This window comes from Amblyraja radiata, chromosome 1, assembly GCF_010909765.2.
Source record: "Amblyraja radiata isolate CabotCenter1 chromosome 1, sAmbRad1.1.pri, whole genome shotgun sequence".
NCBI classification, from domain to species: Eukaryota; Metazoa; Chordata; class Chondrichthyes; order Rajiformes; family Rajidae; genus Amblyraja; species Amblyraja radiata.
Window position 1 is genome coordinate 35,070,466 of NC_045956.1, and position 21,791 is coordinate 35,092,256.

General features: G+C 44.8%; 1 protein-coding gene across 1 annotated transcript in view; it reads right to left on the bottom strand.

The window, feature by feature from the left end:
* arl9 (ADP ribosylation factor like GTPase 9) overlaps window positions 1-18,231 on the bottom strand; it is a 40,786-nt gene extending 22,555 nt beyond the window's left edge. Inside the window, exons 1-2 of the mRNA XM_033020445.1 lie at window positions 18,011-18,231; window positions 5,659-5,833 (exon numbers count right to left, since the gene is read on the bottom strand). Of these exons, the coding sequence (XP_032876336.1) occupies window positions 5,659-5,833; window positions 18,011-18,160 (325 nt within the window). The 5' untranslated portion in view covers window positions 18,161-18,231. The remainder of the gene's footprint in view (window positions 1-5,658; window positions 5,834-18,010) is intronic.
* Window positions 18,232-21,791: the final 3,560 nt, after the last annotated feature.

A 21,791-nucleotide genomic window follows, 5' to 3' on the forward strand; every position in this document is an offset into this window, starting at 1 on the left:
CGGTCCATCTGTTCCCCATTCCCTATCACCCCCAATCCTCTTTCTCTATTCCCACACGTGATGACGCGCTTCGACACAGGCTGCGGGGGTGGGGGGGGAGGGGGGGGGGATGGGGCTGGAGCTGGGGCTGGGGCTGGTGCAGGTGCAAAGGCATATGTTAATGGATCCATTCCGATTGCACATCTGTGAGCATTGAGCATTGTGACATCACACGATGGAACGTTCACCAACATTCTATGGGTGAGAGCTGTTTTTTTTTTAACATTTTGAAATTTTGGGGGGTGGGGGGGTTGGGGGGAGAAGGATTTTACTAAAAATGTGTACATAAACACCACGAAATGTAATCAGGAGTGGATATTTGGAATGAAAAGTGAAATCTCTACTGAAATGGAAAAAATCTCGGCGTTTCTGCATGTGGTGTTGGCGTAGCAACGAATCAAAGGCTGGCACCAACAAGGCAGAAACACACACAGCCACACACACACACACACACACAGCCACAGAGTTTTAATATATAGATAGATAGCTATGAATAGATAGATAGATAGATAAGATATGATATATATGATGATATGATATGATGACAGGGAGCCAAAGAATGATGAGAGATCTTGTGTTCAAGTCCACAGTTTCCCAAAAGTGGCAACACAGATAGAAGTGGTGGTGAAGAAGGTGTTTGGGGCATTGAATATTAAAGTTGGGATGTCTTTTTGCAACTTTTCAAACTACTGGTTCGACCACAATTGGAGTATCATCTGCAGTACTGGTCACTATAGGAAGGATGTGATTGTACTGGAAATAATTCAGAGGAGATTCCCCAGGGTTGGAAGTCTTCAGTTATAGGGAGAGAATGGAGACTGGGCTTGATTTGCCTGGAGTGAAGGAAGTTGTGTGGTGCCCTTGCAGTGAATGGCAGGACATTCCGACCATGGGGAATGTTGTAGAGCAGAGGGATCTACGAGTGCAGGTACATAGTTCCCTGAACATGGTGTCACAAGCAGATAGGCTGGTCAAGAAGGCTTTCAGTACATTGGCCTTCATCACTTAGGGTATTGAGTATAGGAGTTGGGGGGTCATGTTACAGTTGTACAAGGATTTTGTGAGGCCGCACATAGAATGTTATATTCTGTTTTGGTCACTCTGTTGTAGGAAGGATGTTATGAAGCTGGAAAGAGTGCAGAAGAATTACGAGGATGTTGCCAGAACTCGAGGGTCTGAGCTATGGAAAGGGGTAGCGCAGGCTAGGACTTTATTTCCTCGGAGCACAAGAGGCTGAGCGGTTATCTTGCAGAGGTCCATAAGATCATGAGGGGAATAGATAGGTTGAATGCACAGAGATTTTCTTACCCTAATTAGTGGAATTAAGAATCCAGGGACATAAGTTTAATATGGGAGTAAAAAGAATTAAGAGGAACCGGAGCGATTTTTTTTCTCTCACAGGTGTTGGTGGGTATATATAGGAATGTTACAAAACGTACCTTCAGCGGCGCTGCAGTTCTCGGAGTGCAAGCTTTTGCTGAAGAATTGTTCCGACGGGCGTTCTATGAATTTTTTTTTTTTAAATCGCCCGACAAGTTCAGCGCTGGAGTAATTTAAAAATCAGCTTCTAAAGCCGTCAACGCCGACAACGGGGACGGATTTCACGTACGGGACAGGTTAAACTGGGTCACAGTTAGGAAGGGCAATGGGCAAAGGCAGGGATTGGTGAGTACCCCGGTGGCTGTACACCTTGAAAATAAGTACTCATGTTTGAGTACGGTTGGGGGAGACAGTCCTACCTGGGGGCAGCGACAGCGGCCGGGCCTCTGGCACAAAGACCGGTCCTGTTGCTCAGAAGGGTAAGGAAAAGAAGAGGAGGACAATTGTAATAGGGGACTCTATAGTCAGGGGGACGGATAGGCGATTCTGTGGACGCAGACAGGAGACCCGGAAGGTAGTTTGCCTCCCTGGTGCCAGGGTCAGGGATGTGTCTGAACGTGTCCAAGAAATCCTGAAATGGGAGGGAGAGGAGCCTGAGGTCGTGGTACATATAGGTACCAACGACATAGGTAAAAAAAGAGAAGAGGTCCTGAAAGAAGAATTTAGGGAGTTAGGTAGAGTTAAGGAGAAGGACTGCAAAGGTAACAATCTCAGGATTACTGCCTGTGCCACGCGACAGTGAGAGTAGGAATGGAGCGAGGTGGAGAATAAATGCGTGGATGAGGGACTGGTGCAGTGGGTATGGATTCAAGTTTCTGGATCATTGGGACCTCTTTTGGGGAAGGTGCGACCTGTACAGAAAGGACGGGTTGCACTTGAACTCGAGGGGGTCCAATATCCTGGCGGGGAGATTTGCAAAGGCTACTGGGGAGACTTTAAACTAGTATGGTTGGGGGGAGGGACTCAAATTGGGAAAGCTAGCAGTCAGTGTGTGTGGCAGGAGGCAGAGAATGGTAGCACTCTGACCCAAAATGTAGGGGAGAGAGAAGAAAAAGACAATAAACAGAGAATAAGAGAGGGTGGGTTTCTTAAATGTGTATATTTTAATGCTAGGAGCATTGTAAGAAAGGTGGATGAACTTAGAGCCTAGATTGACACCTGGAAGTATAATAATAATAATAATAATAATAATAATAATAATAAATACTTTATTGATCCCCTCAGGGAAATTCAGATGTCCAGAAGCCCCCAACCAACAAACCCACAGATTCAAAATGAACGCAGACAGAAAATACATAGAATACAATGTGGACACTACCTGAGAGCAATAAATACTTAAAAAGACCGATAATTAACAGTTAAAAATTAAAAATTGCAAAATGCATCCCCCTACAGCCTAGCGGTCCGAATTATAAAATCTAATGGCTGCAGTGGTGAAGGATCTCCTGAACCGCTCCGTTCTACAGGGCAGGGAGAGGAGCCGGTTGTTGTTCCGAGTGCTCTTTTGACTCTCCAGAATTATATGGAGGGGTTGCCCGGGGTTTTTCAGGATGACCTGCACCTTGTGCCTCATACGCCTCTCAAGCACATCCATCCTAGAGTCTACTCTCCCCTCCAGCACTGAGCTAGCTCGTTTAACCAGTTTGTCCAGCTTCTTGTTGTTTTTTGCACTAATGCTGTTGCCCCAGCAGACAACAGCGTAGAAAATAACACTTGCAACCACAGTGTTGTAAAACATGTGCAGCATAGCATTACACACATTGAAGGATTTGAGCCTTCTGAGGAAAAAGAGTCTGCTCTGGCCTTTTTTGTAGAGGGAGTCAGAGTTGACAGACCAGTCCAGTTTGTTATCAAGGTGCACTCCAAGGTATTTATATGTATGCACCACCTCAATGTATGATGTTGTGGCGATCAGTGAAACATGGTTGCAGGAGGGCTGTGATTGGAAACTAAATATTCCAGGATTTCGTTGCTTCAGGTGTGATAGAATTGGAGGGGCAAGAGGTGGAGGTGTTGCATTGCTTATCAGGGAAGATATTACAGCAGTGCTTTGGCAGGATAGATTAGAGGGCTCGTCTAGGGAGGCTATTTGGGTGGAACTGAGAAATGGGAAAGGGGTAGCAACACTTATAGGGGTGTATTATAGACCGCCAAATGGGGAGAGAGAATTGGAAGAGCAAATATGTAAGGAGATTGCAGATATTAGTAGTAAGCACAAGGTAGTGATTGTGGGAGATTTCAATTTTCCAAACATAGACTGGGAAACACATTCTGTAAATGGGCTGGATGGGTTGGAGTTTGTAAAATGTGTGCAGGTTAGTTTTTTGCAGCAATACATAGAAGTTCCTACTAGAGAAGGGGGCGGTGCTGGACCTCCTGTTAGGAAATGAGACGGGTCAGGTGGCGGAGGTATGCGTTGGGGAACAGTTCGGGACCAGTGATCATAATACCATTAGTTTCAATATAATTATGGAGAGGGTCAGAACTGGACCTAGGGTTGAGATTTTTGATTGGAGAAAGGCTAACTTTGAGGAGATGCGAAAGGATTTAAAAGGAGTAAATTGGGACAGTTTGTTTTATTGGAAGGATGTGGAAGAGAAATGGAGGACATTTAAAGGTGAAATTTTAAGAGTACAGAATCTTTATGTCCCTGTTTGGTTGAAAGGAAATAGTAAAAATTGGAAAGAGCCATGGTTTTCAAGGGAAATTGGACACTTGGTTCGGAAAAAGAGAGAGATCTACAATAATTATAGGCAGCATGGAGTAAATGAGGTGCTTGAGGAGTATAAAGAATGTAAAAAGAATCTTAAGAAATAAATTAGAAAAGCTAAAAGAAGATATGCGGTTGCTTTGGCAAGTAAGGTGAAAGTAAATCCAAAGGGTTTCTACAGCTATATTAATAGCAAAAGGATAACGAGGGATAAAATTGGTCCATTAGAGAGTCAGAGTGGACAGCTATCTGCAGAGCCAAAAGAGATGGGAGAGATATTGAACAATTTCTTTTCTTAAGGTTCGTTTTTATCATTTAAAAATAAATTGGATAGTTATATGGACGGGAAAGGAATGGAGGGTTATGGTCTGAGTGCAGGTAGATGGGACTAGGGGAGAATACGTGTTCAGCACGGACTAGAAGGGTCGAGATGGCCTGTTTCCGTGCTGTAATTGTTATATGGTTATATGGTTAAGGAAAGGCGTTTATTTTATGTATAAAAGTGCTCCTTAAGATGCCTTTAATTCACATTTTACGTTGCGAAACGGTGATTTTTTCCCCATACGAACCGGCAGTATTTTTCCTGCCGATATTCACCGCAACCGCAACGTTCCAAATGATCGCGTTCCAGAAGAACCCACTCGCAAGATGATTTAAATGGCCATTAATTTGCAGGTATTAAACACTAAATTCCTTCTATTTGGCCTATAAATCCATGACAATGAGATCTAAAAATCATGTTATATTGTGAATTCTTGTGTGTATGTTATTTGGACACTTAGGCTATTTTAAAATGTTAATCTTTTCTTAAGAAATGGATAGATGTTTAGATCTAGTAATTGAATTATGTAATTAGCTACAATTGGGTAACTAACTAATTATATGCTTTAATTTCAGGTCATCCAAGTAAGATTGTTTCATATTTGTTTCAGAATGCGTCAATCTATAATAACTGAAAATTTCTTTCAGTTCTCTTAATTTTTTAAGTTATGGGCTTTTGAATGTCCTCGGTCACAGCTTTTGTGTTAAGTCAATGGAAAAGCAATAGGGAACAAGATGCTAATTTCAGAGTATGAAAATGGCCATAACTTTTTTAATACTGAAGATATGAAAGTGAATTAGGTGTCAAATTAAACTTCTTTTTATGCTTTATCTGATGGGATAAATTGCAGACTTGATTTTTTAAATCTCAAAATTTTGTGACATTGCTAGTATATAGAACAAGCTGCCAGAGGAGGTAGATACTATAACAACATTTTAAAAACATGTGGACAACTGCATGTACAGGAAAGGTATATTGGGATCAAGGCCAAACACTGGGATATCTTAGTCGGTGTTGGCAAATGGGGTGAAGGGCCTATTTCCATGCAGTGTGATTTAACAAGGAGAGCCCGTTTCTGTGCTGCATGAGGATAACCTTCTGAATTGAATTGAGTGTCTTAAGCATTTATTACCATTATCCCTCCTTCGGTCCGGAGGGACAATAATTCCCTGCATGGAGATGTTAACCCAGCAAAATGTTAACTTACTTTCTAGAAATTCAATCTCGACATCTTCGGTCTGAATGCGAACACTGTTAAACATCTTGGTGGGGCCATCACTTCTTTTAACTATGCTTGTTGCCAGGCCGTGGAGGAAACTGGTCTTTCCTGCTCCATCCAGACCAACCACAAGAATTTGTTTTGCATTTTCTTCGTCCTCCTGCTATAGAAATTTAAAGGCAAATAGTTAGGAGTAAACTTGGTCTTTACAAAAGATTACACAATCGACAATTGATTAACAATTGACAATAGGTGCAGGAGTAGGCCATTCAGCCCTTCAAGCCAGCACCGCCATTCACTGTGATCATGGCTGATCATCCACAATCAGTACCCCATTCCTGCCTTCTCCCCATATCCCTTGACTACACTATCTTTAAGAGCTCTATCTAAAGGGCCTGTCCCACTTGGATGATCTAATCCATGAGTTAAGAAGACCCTAGACGAGTTGAAAAAAATGTCAAGGTTGTGTTGACTTGCCAAAGTAAAAGACCTCCTACGACTATTCTACGACCTCCTACAACTATGTCCACGATCTCCTACGACTATGTCTACGACCTCCTATAACTATGTCTACGACTTCCTACGACCTCCTACAACTACGTCCACGACCTCCTACGACCCTCCTCGACCTCACTTCCACACCTAAGACCAACTACGACTAGCGACGAGTGGAAAATGATCACATGATAAAGTTATGTCATGTTTGCATTTTTTTTCTCGGGCCAGTTACCGACCTACGACTACCTACAACTACTATCATGACCTACTACGACCTACCTACGAGTATCAATTTTTCCATGCCAGCCTTTTTTTTTTACTCGTGGACATTTTTAATCAGGCTGGAAAAAACGCTGGATGAGGGGCCAGAGATGATCTTACCCGCTCGCTTCCTGGCCCTTGCAGTGTACAGTTCGTCAATGGAGGGAAGGTTGCAGCCAATAACCTTCTCTGCTGATCGAACAATTCGCTGCAGCCCCTGAGTGTCGTGTTTGGTGGCTGAGCCAAACCAGACCTTGGTGGAGAAGGTGAGGACAGACTCTATGATGGCCAGATAAAATTGGACCATCATTGCCTGTGGTAGATTGTGCTTCCTCAGCTGCAGCAGGAAGTACTTCCCTTGTTGTGCCTTTTTGACTGAGGAGTCAATGGCCACTTAAGGTCCTTGGAGATGATGGTTCCCAGGAACTTAAAAGACTCCACAGATGTGACTGTGGTGTTGTTGATGGTGAGTGGGGTGAGCGGGAGTTATAACCATATAATAATTACAGCACGGAAACAGGCCATCTCGACCCTTCTAGTCCGTGCCGAACACGTATTCTCCCCTAGTCCCATATACCTGCGCTCAGACCATAACCCTCCATTCCTTTCCCGTCCATATAACTATCCAATTTATTTTTAAATGATAAAAACGAACTTGCCTCCACCACCTTCACTGGAAGCTCATTCCACACAGCCACCACTCGCTGAGTAAAGAAGTTCCCCCTCATGTTACCCCTAAACTTCTGTCCCTTAATTCTCAAGTCATGTCCCCTTGTTTGAATCTTCCCTACTCTCAGTGGGAAAAGCTTATCCACGTCAACTCTGTCTATCCCTCTCATCATTTTAAAGACCTCTATCAAGTCCCCCCTTAACCTTCTGCGCTCCAAAGAATAAAGCCCTAACTTGTTCAACCTTTCTCTGTAACTTAGTTGCTGAAACCCAGGCAACATTCTAGTAAATCTCCTCTGTACTCTCTCTATTTTGTTGACATCCTTCCTATAATTAGGCGACCAAAATTGTACACCATACTCCAGAATTGGCCTCACCAATGCCTTGTACAATTTTAACATTACATCCCAACTTCTATACTCAATGCTCTGATTTATAAAAGCCAGCACACCAAAAGCTTTCTTTACCACCCTATCAACATGAGATTCCACTTTCAGGGAGCTGTGCACAGTTATTCCAAGATCCCTCGGTTCACCTGCATTCTTCAATTCCCTACCATTTACCATGTACGTCCTATTTTGATTTGTCCTGCCAAGATGTAGCACCTCACACTTATCAGCATTAAACTCCATCTGCCATCTTTCAGCCCACTCTTCCAACTGGCATAAATCTCTCTGTAGACTTTGAAAAACTACTTCATTATCCACAACCCCACCTATCTTAGTATCATCTGCATACTTACTAATCCAATTTACCACACCATCATCCAGATCATTGATGTACATGACAAACAACAGTGGACCCAACACAGATCCCTGTGGCACCCCACTAGTCACCGGCCTCCAACCTGACAAACAACCATCCACCATTACTCTCTGGCATCTCCCATTCAGCCACTGTTGAATCCATCTTGCTACTCCACCATTAATACCCAACCATTGAACCTTCTTAACCAACCTTCCGTGAGGAACCTTGTCAAAGGCCTTACTGAAGTCCATATATACAACATCCACGGCTTTACCCTCATCAATTTCCCGAGTAACCTCTTCAAAAATTCAAGAAGATTAGTCAAACATGACCTTCCAGGCACAAATCCACGTTGACTGTTCCTAATCAGACCCTGTTTATCCAGATGCTTATATATATTATCTCTAAGTATCCTTTCCATTAATTTGCCCACCACTGACGTCAAACTAACAGGACTATAATTGCTAGGTTTACTCTTAGACCCCTTTTTAAACAATGGAACAACATGCGCAGTACGCCAATCCTCCGGCACTATTCCCGTTTCTAATGACATTTGAAATATTTCTGTCATAGCCCCTGCTATTTCTACACTAACTTCCCTCAATGTCCTAGGGAATATCCTGTCCGGATCTGGAGACTTATCCACTTTTATATTTCTCAAAAGTGTCAGTACTTCCTCTTCTTTGAATCTCATAGTTTCCATAGCTACTCTACTTCTCCTAAAGTCTACAATCAATTAATCAATTCCACTGTCTTAAGAGCATTGAGCTCCAGGTTGTTGCAATGGCACCAGGACGCCAGCTGTGACACTTCCTGTCTGTAGGCAGATTCCTCCCCATGCTGGATCAGTCCAATCAGGGTTGTGTCATCCGCAAACTTGAGAAGCTTGACAGAGGAGTCAGTGTAGGTGCAGTCATTAGTGTATGACTCAGAAGTCATACCACATATTCAAAATTCCGTCCTTTTTTATTGTAGTTATTGCTTCCTCCCTTCCCCATAATAGTCATAGAGCAATCGGCATATCATGCCCATTCTGATCTGTGTGCATCCTTTTCTATTAATCCCCATTCCAGGACTTAGCTGCTGCCTCCTACACCAAGGGACTAGACACTTAACGCTGTCAATGACTCGGCTTCTACCACTCCCTCCAGCAGTGTGTTCCAGGTACTCAGCCCTCATGAGTGAAAAAGGTTGATTATAAATCTCTTACCCCTCACTCAAAACCAGTGGCTCCCGACCGTTCATGTGTGGTCAGAAATTGAACAAACACTTGGATTTTCGCCCCATATTTGAAGAGAGGCTAAATGAATTTATGCTAAATGAATTTATAATCTGTCAAAATGATTCGAGCCTTCAAAATACTTTATTTTAGACAAAAGACAATAGGTGCAGGAGTAGGCCATTCGGCCCTTTGTGCCAACACCGCCATTCAATGTGATCATGGCAGATCATCCACAATCAGTACCCCATTCCTGCCTTCTCCCCATATCCCCTGACTCCACTATCTTTAAGAGCCCTATCTAGCTCTCTCTTGAAAATATCCAGAGACCTGGCCTCCACCGCCCTCTGAGGAAGAGAATTCCACAGACGCACAACTCTGTGTGAGTTTTGGGTTTTACAGCTTATTAATCACAAATTTAAATCACTAAATAAAAATCAAGCCATTAAAAACAAAATTCAAGCATGAAATAAGAGTTTTTGGAATCCCCTCACATCCTAGTTTCAATCCTTGACGCCCAATTTTGGCTCGAGTCCAGAGTTTGCGAACCAGCGGTCTAAACCCACGTCCTCTAGTTTTATTCACATCCAGTATGGTGTAAACTTTAAAAAGACACAAAGTGCTGGAGTCACTTGGAGTCAAGTGCTGGTGTCTTTTCGGTCAGGAGCCTTCTTCAGACTGTGGGAGACATAGAAACATAGAAAATAGGTGCAGGAGTAGGCCATTCGGCCCTTTGAGACCTGATAGAAGTGTATAAAATGATCAGAGGCATAGCTAGGGGAGACGGTCAGGACCTTTTTCCCGTGTTTGAAGGTCTTCAAATCTCCCAGGCTTGATCAGATATAACCAAGGACGCTATGGCAGAGATATATGGGTCACCATTAAATACAGGTGAGGTGCTGGAAGACTGGAGGGTGGCAGATTTTGTGCCTCTATTTAAGAAGGGCTGCAAGGAATACCCTGATATCTAAAGGCCAGTGAGCTTAGCATCTGTGGCCTGAAAGTTACTGGAGAGTATTCTAATGCATAAGATATTCTTGCATTTAGATGGACAAGGGCTGATTAGGGATAATCAACACGGCTTTATACATGGGATAGTGTGTCTCATGATTGAGTTTTTTGAAGATGTAATCAAAAAGATGATGAGGAACAGAGCTGTAGACGTTGTATATTTGGATTTCAGTAAGGTATTTGACAAGGTTCCTCATGGTAGGTGCTCTGGAAGGTTAGATCACATGGGATCCAGGGAGAGCTAGCTGGCTGGATTGAAAATTCGCTTCATAAAAGGAAGCGTTGGGTGATGGTGGAAGGTTGTGTTTCAGACTGGAGGCCTGTGACTAGTGGTGTGCCTCAAGGATTGGTGCTGGGCTTATCGCTGTTGGTGGTTTATATCAACGATGTGGGCGAGAATATACAAGGCATGATCGATAAGTTTGCTGATACACTAAAGTGGGTGGTATTATAGATAGCAAAGACGGTTATTGAAGGTTACAGCAGGATCTTGATCATTTGGGCAGTTTAATGCAGATAAATGTGAGGTTTGGCAGGACAAATCAAAATAGGACGTACATGATAAATGGTAGGGAATTGAAGAATACAGTTGAACAGAGGGATCTGGGAATAACCGTGCATAGTTCCTTGAAGGTGGAATCTCATATAGATAGGGTGGTAAAGAAAGCTTTTGGTATGCTAGCCTTTATAAATCAGAGCATTGAGTATAGAAGCTGGGATGTAATGTTAAAATTGTACAAGGCATTGGTGAGACCAAATCTGGAGTATGGTGTACAATTTTGGTCGCCCAATTATAGGAAGGATGTCAACAAAATAGAGAGAGTACAGAGGAGATTTACTAGAATGTTGCCTGGGTTTCAACAACTAAGTTACAGAGATAGGTTGAATAAGTTAGGTCTTTATTCTCTGGAGCGCAGAAGGTTAAGGGGGGACTTGATAGAGGTCTTTAAAATGATGAGAGGGATAGACAGAGTTGATGTGCTCAAGTTTTTCCCTTTGAGAATAGGGAAGATTCAAACAAGAGGACATGACTTCAGAATTAAGGGACAGAAGTTTAGGGGTAACATGAGGGGGAACTTCTTTACTCAGAAAGTGGTAGCGGTGTGGAATGAGCTTCCAGTGGAAGTGGTGGCGGCAGGTTCGTTGGTATCATTTAAAAATAAATTGGATAGGCATATGGATGAGAAGGGAATGGAGGGTTATGGTATGAGTGCAGGCAGGTGGGACTAAGGGAAAAAAGTTGTTCGGCACGGACTTGTAGGGCCGAGATGGCCTGTTCCCGTGCTGTAATTGTTATATGGTTATATGGTTGTGGTGCCATCCAGTGGTCAGGCTACTCACTATGTGAACCCTCAGCAGTTGGGGGTAGGGTCACGTGACTGGGTAATGGCGGGAAGGAGTTGTCACGAGGTTTAGGGCTGTATATGTATTCAGCTCTGGGTCAGCCTTCCCCCATTCGCGTGTGTATTGTTCTCTTTAATAATAATAATAATGTCTTTATTTATATAGCACATTTTTAGTCAACTTGCATTGACCCCAAAGTGCTTCACACAATTACTTCCATACAGACAGGCAAAGGTGGGTGAAGTGTCTTGCCCAAGGACACAACGACAGTATGCACTCCAAGCGGGATTCGAACCAGCTACCTTCCGGTTGCCAGCCGAACACTTAGCCTATTGTGCCATCTGTCGTGCCATCTTTACTTCAACATAAAGATCTCTTTGATTAACCACGTGTAGCTTGCTAATCCGCTCCCCATAAGGTTGTATTTGGGGAAGTCTAACCAATTTTAAGTTGTATTTAAACACTCCCGAGTCATACAATGAAAAAAGAACACATGAAAACACAATAAAAATTTAACACAAACATCCACCACAGAGCATTCGTCACTGTGGTGGAAGGCACAAAAATTGGCCAGTCCTCCTCCATTTTCCCCCGTGGTCGGGATCTCAACCCTCTGCAGCCGCCCCTGCGGGCGTCCAGATGTGCAGACAGGTAAGAGTCCAGGTAAGTCCAGAATCGGCGCTTCCCCACCGGAGACCGCGGCTTCAAGTTGGTGTAGGTCGTAGGCCGGCGGTCTAAGATTTAACGTTCCCGCCGCACCGCAGCCAGAAGCACCGCAGACCACAGGGCGCATCTGTAATTCTGGGGTAATCTGTACTGGGTATTTTGGGATATGAAAAAGCTGGTCTGCACACTGAAGAAAAAGTACAAATATATGAAAGAAAAAGGTTCCTGTGTTGAAAAAGTGGAAGCAATCAGGCAGCTAGATCCAATCAGCTTGAGTCCCCGCATGGTGACAGAGAATTATACACCATTGCAAAAGTCATCCACCGCCTACATTTTAGCAGCCTATGTTAAAAATTCAATTGCAGAGTATTTTGCTACCAGGAGCGCAGAGGAAAAGGTGTGAATTTAAGTTGTTCATGTTGAGCACTGATAAAACGGTGTATCTGACACAGAATGTCGAGAGTACATGCCTCCAGCTCAGGCGCAGCTTGCCGGGAGCTCATCACGTCTTTAACCACATTTTTCCATACTTTGTAACGCCCTTCTCTGGCTAAAACCAGCAATGTCAAATCACGGATGTCATCATATTGGGGCATGGTAATAAGAATCTGAGTTTAAACATAAAGGCAGTATGCACGGCAGGTTTCAACATGCAGATTGAAGCAATACTTTTTTTTGAATCTCTAACCGTGTATTAAGTGTTTAATTGTCATATTTACGAATAATAGAGCAGTGCAATCTTAGCTTGCTGCAGATTTTCAGGCCCATAGCACACATAGTAAATCATAGTCGCTTAGGTAGGGCTGAGGTTAGTGTTGGGCAGTGTTTAAGAGCCTGATAGTTGCTGTTCTTGAACCTGGAGGTCACGGTTTTCAAGCTCCTGTACCTTCTTCCCGATGGTAGCAGTGAGATGAGATGATGCTGGCTGCCTTTTTTGAGGCAGTGTTTGCTGCAGATCCTTCAATAGTGAGATGGTTAGAGCCTTGTCTTGCACCAGGCAGTGTCTGCCATATTCTGCAGCCTCCTTTGTTCCTTGGCATGGTGTTACAGAACCAGGTTGTGGCGCAACCAGTCAACTAGTGTAAACCAAAGCCAACAAGTTTAACGCTGTCCATAAACTTTAAAATAGCTCACAACACATCAGATGAAGGTACACAAAAATGCTGGAGAAACTCAGCGGGTGCAGCAGCATCTATGGAGTGAAGGAAATAGGCGACGTTTCGGGCCAAAACCCTTCTTCAGACTGATGGGGGGTGGGGGGGAGAAGGAAGGAAAAAGGGAGGAGGAGGAGCCCGAGGGCGGGGGGATGGGAGGAGACAGCTCGAGGGTTAAGGAAGGGGAGGAGACAGCAAGGGCAAGCAAAACTGGGAGAATTCAACGTTCATGCCATCCGGACGCAAGCAACCCAGGCGGAATATGAGGTGCTCCAATTTCCGGTGTTGCTCACTCTGGCAATGGAGGAGACCCAGGACAGAATGGTCGGATTGGGAATGGGAGGGGGAGTTGAAGTGCTGAGCCACCGGGAGTTCAGGTAGGTTATTGCGGACTGAGCGGAGGGTGTTCGGCGAAACAAACTGCATCAGATGAATGCTGCAATGGATCTTGGGGATTTACATTTTCCGCTAATGATTTAGGCAAAGGGATCAGTTATATTGTGTCCACGTTTGCTTATGGCACAGGGATAGTACAACACTACCAAAGTCTAGGAAAGAACTGCAGATGCTGGTTTAAATCAAAGGTAGACACAAAATGCTGGAGTAACTGGGCGGGACAGGCAGCATCTCCTGGAGAGGAATGGGTGACGTTTCGGGTTGAGACCATTCTTCAGACTGATGTCAGGGTAGTGACTAGCAAAGTCTAAATGGCTGCAGAGATGGAGCCAACCGGGGATGGGTTGGTAGGTCCATATCCGACATCTGTTCTCCAGAGATGCTGCCTGTCCCGCTCAGTTACTCCAGCATTTTGTGTCTATCTGCAGTTGCTTCACACACATCTCTTACAAGGGGGTCGTTAAAACGAGGCATTATTGTATTGTCTTTGCAAAACAGTTAGGAGAGAAGATTAAGAGCTTAGCTGATTCTTTAATGACGGAGGGACACGACCAGTAAGAATGCTCGCCACTCACAATGCCATCTTTGATTTAGTGATTGATTTGATTTAGATGAGTGATTTAGGCCATTTGGAAGAATGGGCTGAAAGATGGCAGATGGAGTTTAATGCTGATAAATGTGAGGTGCTACACCTTGGCAGGACAAATCAAAATAGTACATGGTAAATGGTAGGGAATTGAAGAATACAGTTGAACAGAGGGATCTGGGAATAACCGTGCATAGTTCCTTGAAGGTGGAATCTCATATAGATAGGGTGGTAAAGAAAGATTTTGGTATGCTAGCCTTTATAAATCAGAGCATTGAGTATAGAAGCTGGGATGTAATGTTAAAATTGTACAAGGCATTGGTGAGACCAAATCTGAAGTATGGTGTACAATTTTGGTCGCCCAATTATACGAAGGATGTCAACAAAATAGAGAGAGTACAGAGGAGATTTACTAGAATGTTGCCTGGGTTTCAACAACTAAGTTACAGAGAATGGTTGAATAAGTTAGGTCTTTATTCTCTGGAGCGCAGAAGGTTAAGGGGGGACTTGATAGAGGTCTTTAAAATGATGAGAGGGATAGATAGAGTTGATGTGGACAAGCTTTTCCCTTTGAGAATAGGGAAGATTCAAACAAGAGGACATGACTTCAGAATTAAGGGACAGAAGTTTAGGGGTAACGCGAGGGGGAACTTCTTTACTCAGAGAGTGGTAGCGGTGTGGAATGAGCTTCCAGTGGAAGTGGTGGAGGCAGGTTCGATGGTATCATTTACAAATAAATTGGATAGGCATATGGATGAGAAGGGAATGGAGGGTTATGGTATGAGTGCAGGCAGGTGGGACTAAGGGAAAATAATTGTTCGGCACGGACTTGTAGGGCCGAGATGGCCTGTTTCCGTGCTGTAATTGTTATATGGTTATATGGTTATATCTGTGACCACTCAGGGAATTTCAACTGAGCTCTTGTAATTTTGACCAGATGATAGAAGTGGGAGGACCATCAGTTGCTAGAAAATCAGTGTTCAACTTGTACCTCGAGGTGTTGTTCATTATAGCTGGGAACTTCAGTCAGGCCAACCTCCAGAGTGTTCTACCAAAATATACTCAGTGCATCACCTGCCCATCCAGAGACCCAATCACATGACCACTGCTACACTACCATCAAGGTGCACACCGCCTGTCTGTGCTTCTACTCCCTGCTTCCAAGCACAAACTGAAGCGGGAAGATGCAGTACAGAGAGTCATGCTGGTCTGAGGAAACAGATGAATCCTTTACGATTTCTTTGAGTCGGTGGATTGGTCCTCAACCAAAAACTCTGCGGCTAGCCTAAATGAGTATGTATGAAGATGAATGTGTACCGAAGCACACCAAAGCCTCTACTTGCTCAGGAGACAAAGGAAGTCCACCAACTCATCCAGTTATACAGATGCCAATGTAGAAAGCACACTGTTTGAAAAGCCCAATCCATCACACAGATCAGACTCCCTAACATTGATTCCATCTACACCTCACGCAGCCAATATAATCAAGAACTCTTTTCACACCAATCAATTCCCTCTTGGGCAGCTGTTACAAAAGCTGGAAGGCACGTACATCGAACCTGGGAAAAACTTGTTCCTGTCTGTTCCTAGACTACTGAACAGCCCATACACACATAAAAACAAACAAAAAATAATAGTGCAAAAAGACAAAACCAATAGCCCCAAGTCTATGTATTTCAGAGCTTGTTTCAGCGTTGTTATGTTGTAAATGGAAGAAGCCATTCCTGAACCTAGACAATGCAGTTTTCTGGCTCCTTTTTCTTCTTTCCTGGTGGTAGGGATGAAATGAGCGTGTGGGTCTCTGACATACCGAATCTTCTCAGGAAATAGAGGCGTTAATGGGCTTTCTTTATAACTGCATCAGTGTGCTGGGTCTGGCAAAGATGCACGCCCAGGAATTTGAAGCTTTTGACACATTCCACCATCGTCCTGCCGATATAGACAGGTTTGTGGCTCCTCACTCTTTCTTTTCCAAAGTCCACAATCAATTCCTTGGTCTTACTAGCATTGAGAGCCAGATTGTTGTGATGGCACCATTTGGTCATCGGTCAATCTCACTTCGATACTCTGACTCAGGCACAGAAATCGCTATCAACATATGGAGGGGACTGGGGGACACAATTTCTTGGCGGCCGCGCGCGCATGCGCACTCACACACACGCGCGCGAGTATTCGGAGGCTCAATCCAGCGCTAAATGCAGCTCAACTCTGCCTGTCTCGCCGGGTTAACCTACAGCTCTGCCTGGACTGACGGGACACCAGTGCTGCTTCTCCATGCTGACTGTAAGCCTGGGCCACCTCCCACCTCTCAAAATAGGGTGGGGGGGGGGACGTGTCCCACCTGCCCCCCCCCCCCCCCCCCGGGATTTCCGCCCCTGCTCTGACTCATCTCCATCTGTAATTTGCCCAACAAGGGGGGTGTCAAAAAGTATACATTTAATTTGCTGTTGAGGGATGATAATGTTGTGGGAGCTAACCACAATGTCGAGAGTACATACTGCAAGCTCTGGCTAAACCTGGCAAGGTCAAATCACAGGTACACCAAAAAGCTGGCGAAACTCAGCGGGTGCAGCAGCAGCTATGGAGTGAAGGAAAAAGGCAACGTTTCGGGCCGAAACCCTTCTTCAGATCAAAGGTCAAATCACAGATGTCATCATATTGGTAACAATGTAGTTAACATTGTCAGTAAAATTTGCAGATTACACTAACATTTAGGTTTAGATTTATTACTGTCACATTGTCAGGTACAGTTAAAACCTTTGTTTTGCATGCTGTCTAATCAGATGAGGCATCTATTCTATTACTAAAACTCTTTGTCTTGTTTGTGGCTGTCTGTGTTTATGCCAATTTCTATTTCCCTATTTTATTCCAAACGCTAGGCCACAGCCTTCCCCTTTTCACACATTCTACTCACATGTTTCCCCATTGAGTCCATAAACACCTTCCCGTTGCATTCCTACCTATATTTGCACTTTTTTATCGTTTAAATAAAACAAAACGGAATAAAAACCCGGTGGTCCTCATGTGACATGGGGGGGCTCCCCAAATGACCAGGCGGGTCCCCAAGTGAGCAGGGGGGTCCCCAAGTGACCAGGCGGGTCCTCATGTGACCAGGCGGCTCCCCGAGTGACCAGGGTGGTCCCCAAGTGACCAGGCGGGTCCCCAAGTGAGCAGGGGGGTCCCCAAGTGACCAGGCAGGTCCTCATGTGACCAGGGGGAGGTCCCCAAATGACCAGGCGGGTCCCCAAGTGACCAGGCGGGTCCTCATGTGACCAGGCGGGTCCCCAAGTGAGCAGGGGGGTCCCCAAGTGACCAGGCGGGTCCTCATGTGACCAGGCGGGTCCCCGAGTGAGCAGGGGGGTCCCGAAGTGACCAGGCGGGTCCCCAAGTGAGCAGGCGGGTCCTCATGTGACCAGGCGGGTCCTCATGTGACCAGGCGGGTCCCCGAGTGAGCAGGGGGGTCCCCGAGTGACCAGGCGGGTCCTCATGTGACCAGGCGGGTCCCCGAGTGAGCAGGGGGGTCCCCAAGTGACCAGGCGGGTCCTCATGTGACCAGGCGGGTCCTCATGTGACCAGGCGGGTCCCCGAGTGAGCAGGGGGGTCCCCAAGTGACCAGGGGGGTCCCCGAGTGACCAGGGGGGTCCCCGAGTGACCAGGCGGGTCCCCAAGTGACCAGGCGGGTCCCCAAGTGAGCAGGGTGCTAGAGGCTCCCATTCCCAACCCCCACATGCCAGCCCACAGCCGCATGTACTCCAGCACGGTGTGTGTCTACTCGCGGTCCCGCCTCACCTTCTCCTCCACCTTCGGCGCCACCTTCTCCACCACCTTCTTCTGCGGTCTCTCGGCGCGGAACCATCTTCCCCAAGCGGCGTAAACGATGCCCCCGCCCAGCACCGCCGCTAACGCGAGCAGCCCGGCGCGATAAACTCCCTCCAGCATCGGCAGCCACTGGCGGCGGCGCCCGGAACCACTGGCGGGCCGGGCCTCCGCCCCCCGCCGCCGACACGCCCTCTGTGAGCCGCCACTCGCATTGTGAGCAGCGCCGCCGTCAACCCCAGCACGGCCCCAGCTCACTCACTGCCACACCTGCCCGGGCATGTACATTGCACCTCCCTACTCACTGCTACACCTGCCCACAGACATGTACACTACACCTGGTAGACAAAAGTGCTGGAGAAACTCAGCGGGTGCGGCAGCATCTATGGAGTGAAGGAAATAGGCAACGTTTCCGGCTGAAACCCTTCATCAGTCTGCCGCTCCCGCTGAGTTTCTCCAGCACTTATGTCTACATTCTATTTTCCAACATCTGCTATTCCTTCTTGGACATGTACACTACACCTGCCCGGACATGTACACTACACCTGCCCGGACATGTACACTACACCTGCCCACACATGTACACTACACCTGCCCGGACATGTACACTACACCTGCCCACTTATTAAAGAGGTAATAATGGGGCATTTGGATAGCAGTAAAAGGATTAATCCAAGTCAACATGGATTGATTTATTAATTTAAAAAAAAAATTATTAGAAGTACAATGTTGCAGTAATACACACCACATATATCTCATTACATTTGTTGTACCCCTTCATTTTTTGAACTTTAAAAAAGATAGAAATAAAAGAAGTAAGGAAAGTGAGAAAGAGTCGTGAAGGTGCAGGAAAGTTTTGGGAAAAGAAAGCCATCAGAAAAGGAGTTAGAGAAGAAAGTTAAGAAATAGACCCTAGAAAAGAAAGAAAGAAAGAGTAACAATCACTCTATTATTCTAAAAAAAACTCCGCAAAAAGGGATACACCAACCGTATTATTGGCTGGCTCCATTTATACCTGGCTCCATTTATTTTTTAAATAACTATTGCACCTTATGCTTGTAATAAGTCCATAAATGCAGACCACGTCTTTTGGAAGTGGTCTGCTTTGCCTGCTAGGAGGAGCCTCATCTCTTCCAGATGTAATGTTTCGAACATGTTTGAAATCCACATTTTTATTGTTGGTATAGGAGCATTTTTCCAGAATTTGAGTATAAGCTTTTTTCCCATTATTAGCCCGTAATTAAGTAAATTCTTTTGAACAGCTTCCAGAAGTGGCGGCGCTGTTAACAGCTGCGGCTCGCCTGCAGTCTGTCTGTCTTTACTTTTTTCTGTTGTTTTTTTTATCTAGTTTTGGTTAAGTTTTGGTTTGTTGGGTTGTGTTAGAGGGGGTGAAACATGTTCTCTGTCTCTTCCTTCGGGGGAATGCGACTTTTTCGTGCCGTATCCCCCTTCTCTGCCTCCGTCTGCGCTGAGGCCTAACGGCGGAGCTGGCGGCCTCCAACCTGCGACCGACCCCGAGGCTCCGGAGGCAGAGCCAGCCAGGACTTACCAACGAGAGGCTGGCCGTCTTCGGGGCTAAGGCAGCGCTGGCCCGACTTGCTGGTGCGGCTTTCTGGCTTTCGGCGGCGGCCTGGAGCTGATGCGGCGGGGCTCGGAGCTGAGACTGCGGGACCCGGAGCTGGGGCAGCGGCCTGGAGCTGGGGCGGCTGCCCGGAGCCGGGGCGGCGGCCCGGAGCGGAGACTGCGGGACCTGGAGCGGCGACTGCGGGACCCGGAGCTGGGGCGGCGGCCCGGAGCAGAGACAGCGGGACCCGGATCTGGGGCGGCGGCCTGGAACGGGGGCGGCGGCCCGGAGCTGATGCTGTGGCGGGCCGTCTCGGAGCGGAGATGGCGTTCCGGCTTTCGGCGGCGGCGACATCACCACGGAGGTCAGCTGTACTGGAGGACGGCATCTTCGGCCTGGATCAATCGCCTCAGCGCGGAGGGAGAACAAGGAGGGAAGAGACGGAGACTAAGACTTTGCCGCCATCACAGTGAGGATGTGCCTGGTGAACTCACTTTGGTGGATGTTTAATTTGTGTTTATTGTATGTTTTGTTATTATTAATTCTGTGTATGACTGCAGGCAACATAATTTTGTTCAGACCGAAAGGTCTGAATGACAATAAAGGAATCCAATTCTAATTCTAGTTCAGGGCTACCTTCCGTTATTCCAAAAATAATCCATTCTGCTTTTGGTATGAGTTTTATTTTAAATAGTTTTGTGAAGATTTCAAATATTTCGTTCCAGAATTTTTGGATTTTTATACAAAAGACAAAAGAGTGCGCTATGGTAGCTTCATGAGACTTACATTTATCACAAATGGGTGAGACGTTAGGGAAAAGTTTATTTATTTTTGTTTTTGAATAGTATAGTCTATGTAATGTTTTGAATTGGATTAGAGTATGTCATTCGTTGATCGAGCATTTATGCACATATAGTAAGTGTTTATCCCAGCTCTCTTTTGAAATTTTTATAGCTAGTTCTTGTTCCCAGTGTCTTCTAATACCATCAGTTGTAGGTATTTCTATATTTAAAATAGTGTTATATAAGTATGATATTAGGTTTGCTGATTCGGCCTTTGTCTTCATTGCTTCGTTCAGTAAGTCTGGAGGCATGTTATGATAGTATTTTGTGTATTTTTTCAGATAATCACACAATTGAAGATATTTAAAATATTGATTATTTCTCAAATTATATTTCAGTTGTAATTGTTGAAATGATAATAATTTTCCGAATTCATACAAGTCTCCGAACGTTTTGATTCCTATTCTTTCCCATTGTGTAAATGATTTATCTATAGTAGAAGGTTTAAAAGACGGATTATTGACTATTGGCATTAAAAGAGATAGATTTCTTAATTTTAGATTCTGTTTTATTTGTTTCCAAGTTCTAATTGCGCTATGTATAATTGGATTTCTATTGTAATTTTTGTTATTCAGATTCATTGGTGAAAGGAGAGTCGCTCCTATATTACACGGAGAGCAGTCCTCTCTCTCCATTACAATCCAGTCCACCTGCTGGGCAGAATTGTCCAGCAGGTGAATCATATTTTTAATATTTACTGCCCAATTATAATACATAAAGTTAGGGAGCGCTAGACCACCCAGCTCTTTGGGTTTACTAAGGTGTGTTCTTTGTATTCTGTGGGATTTATAGTCCCATATAAAATTTGAAAAACTTTTTTGGAAGATATAATAATAATAATAATAATAATAATAATAATAATAATAATAATAATAATAATAATAATAATAATAATAATAATTTTAAAAAAAACTTTATTGATCCCCTCAGGGAAATTCAGATGTCCAGAAGCCCCCAACCAACAAACCCACAGATTCAAAACGAACGCAGACAGAAAATACATAGAATACAATGTGGACACTACCTGAGAGCAATAAATACTTAAAAAGACCAATAATTAACAATTAAAAATTAAAAATTGCAAAATGCATCCCCCTACAGACTAGCGGTCCGAATTATAAAATCTAATGGCTGCAGGGGTGAAGGATGTCTGCACCACCATATATAGGTATTGATTGAAATAGATATAGGATTTGTGGTAGAAAGATCATTTTTATAGCATTTATTCGACCTATTAAAGACATCGGGAGCGTTTTCCAGAATTTGATTAGACTATTTAGTTTCTTAAGTAAGGGACTATAATTGGCATTAACATAGCTTGGATTTATGAAAGGGATTTATGAAAGGG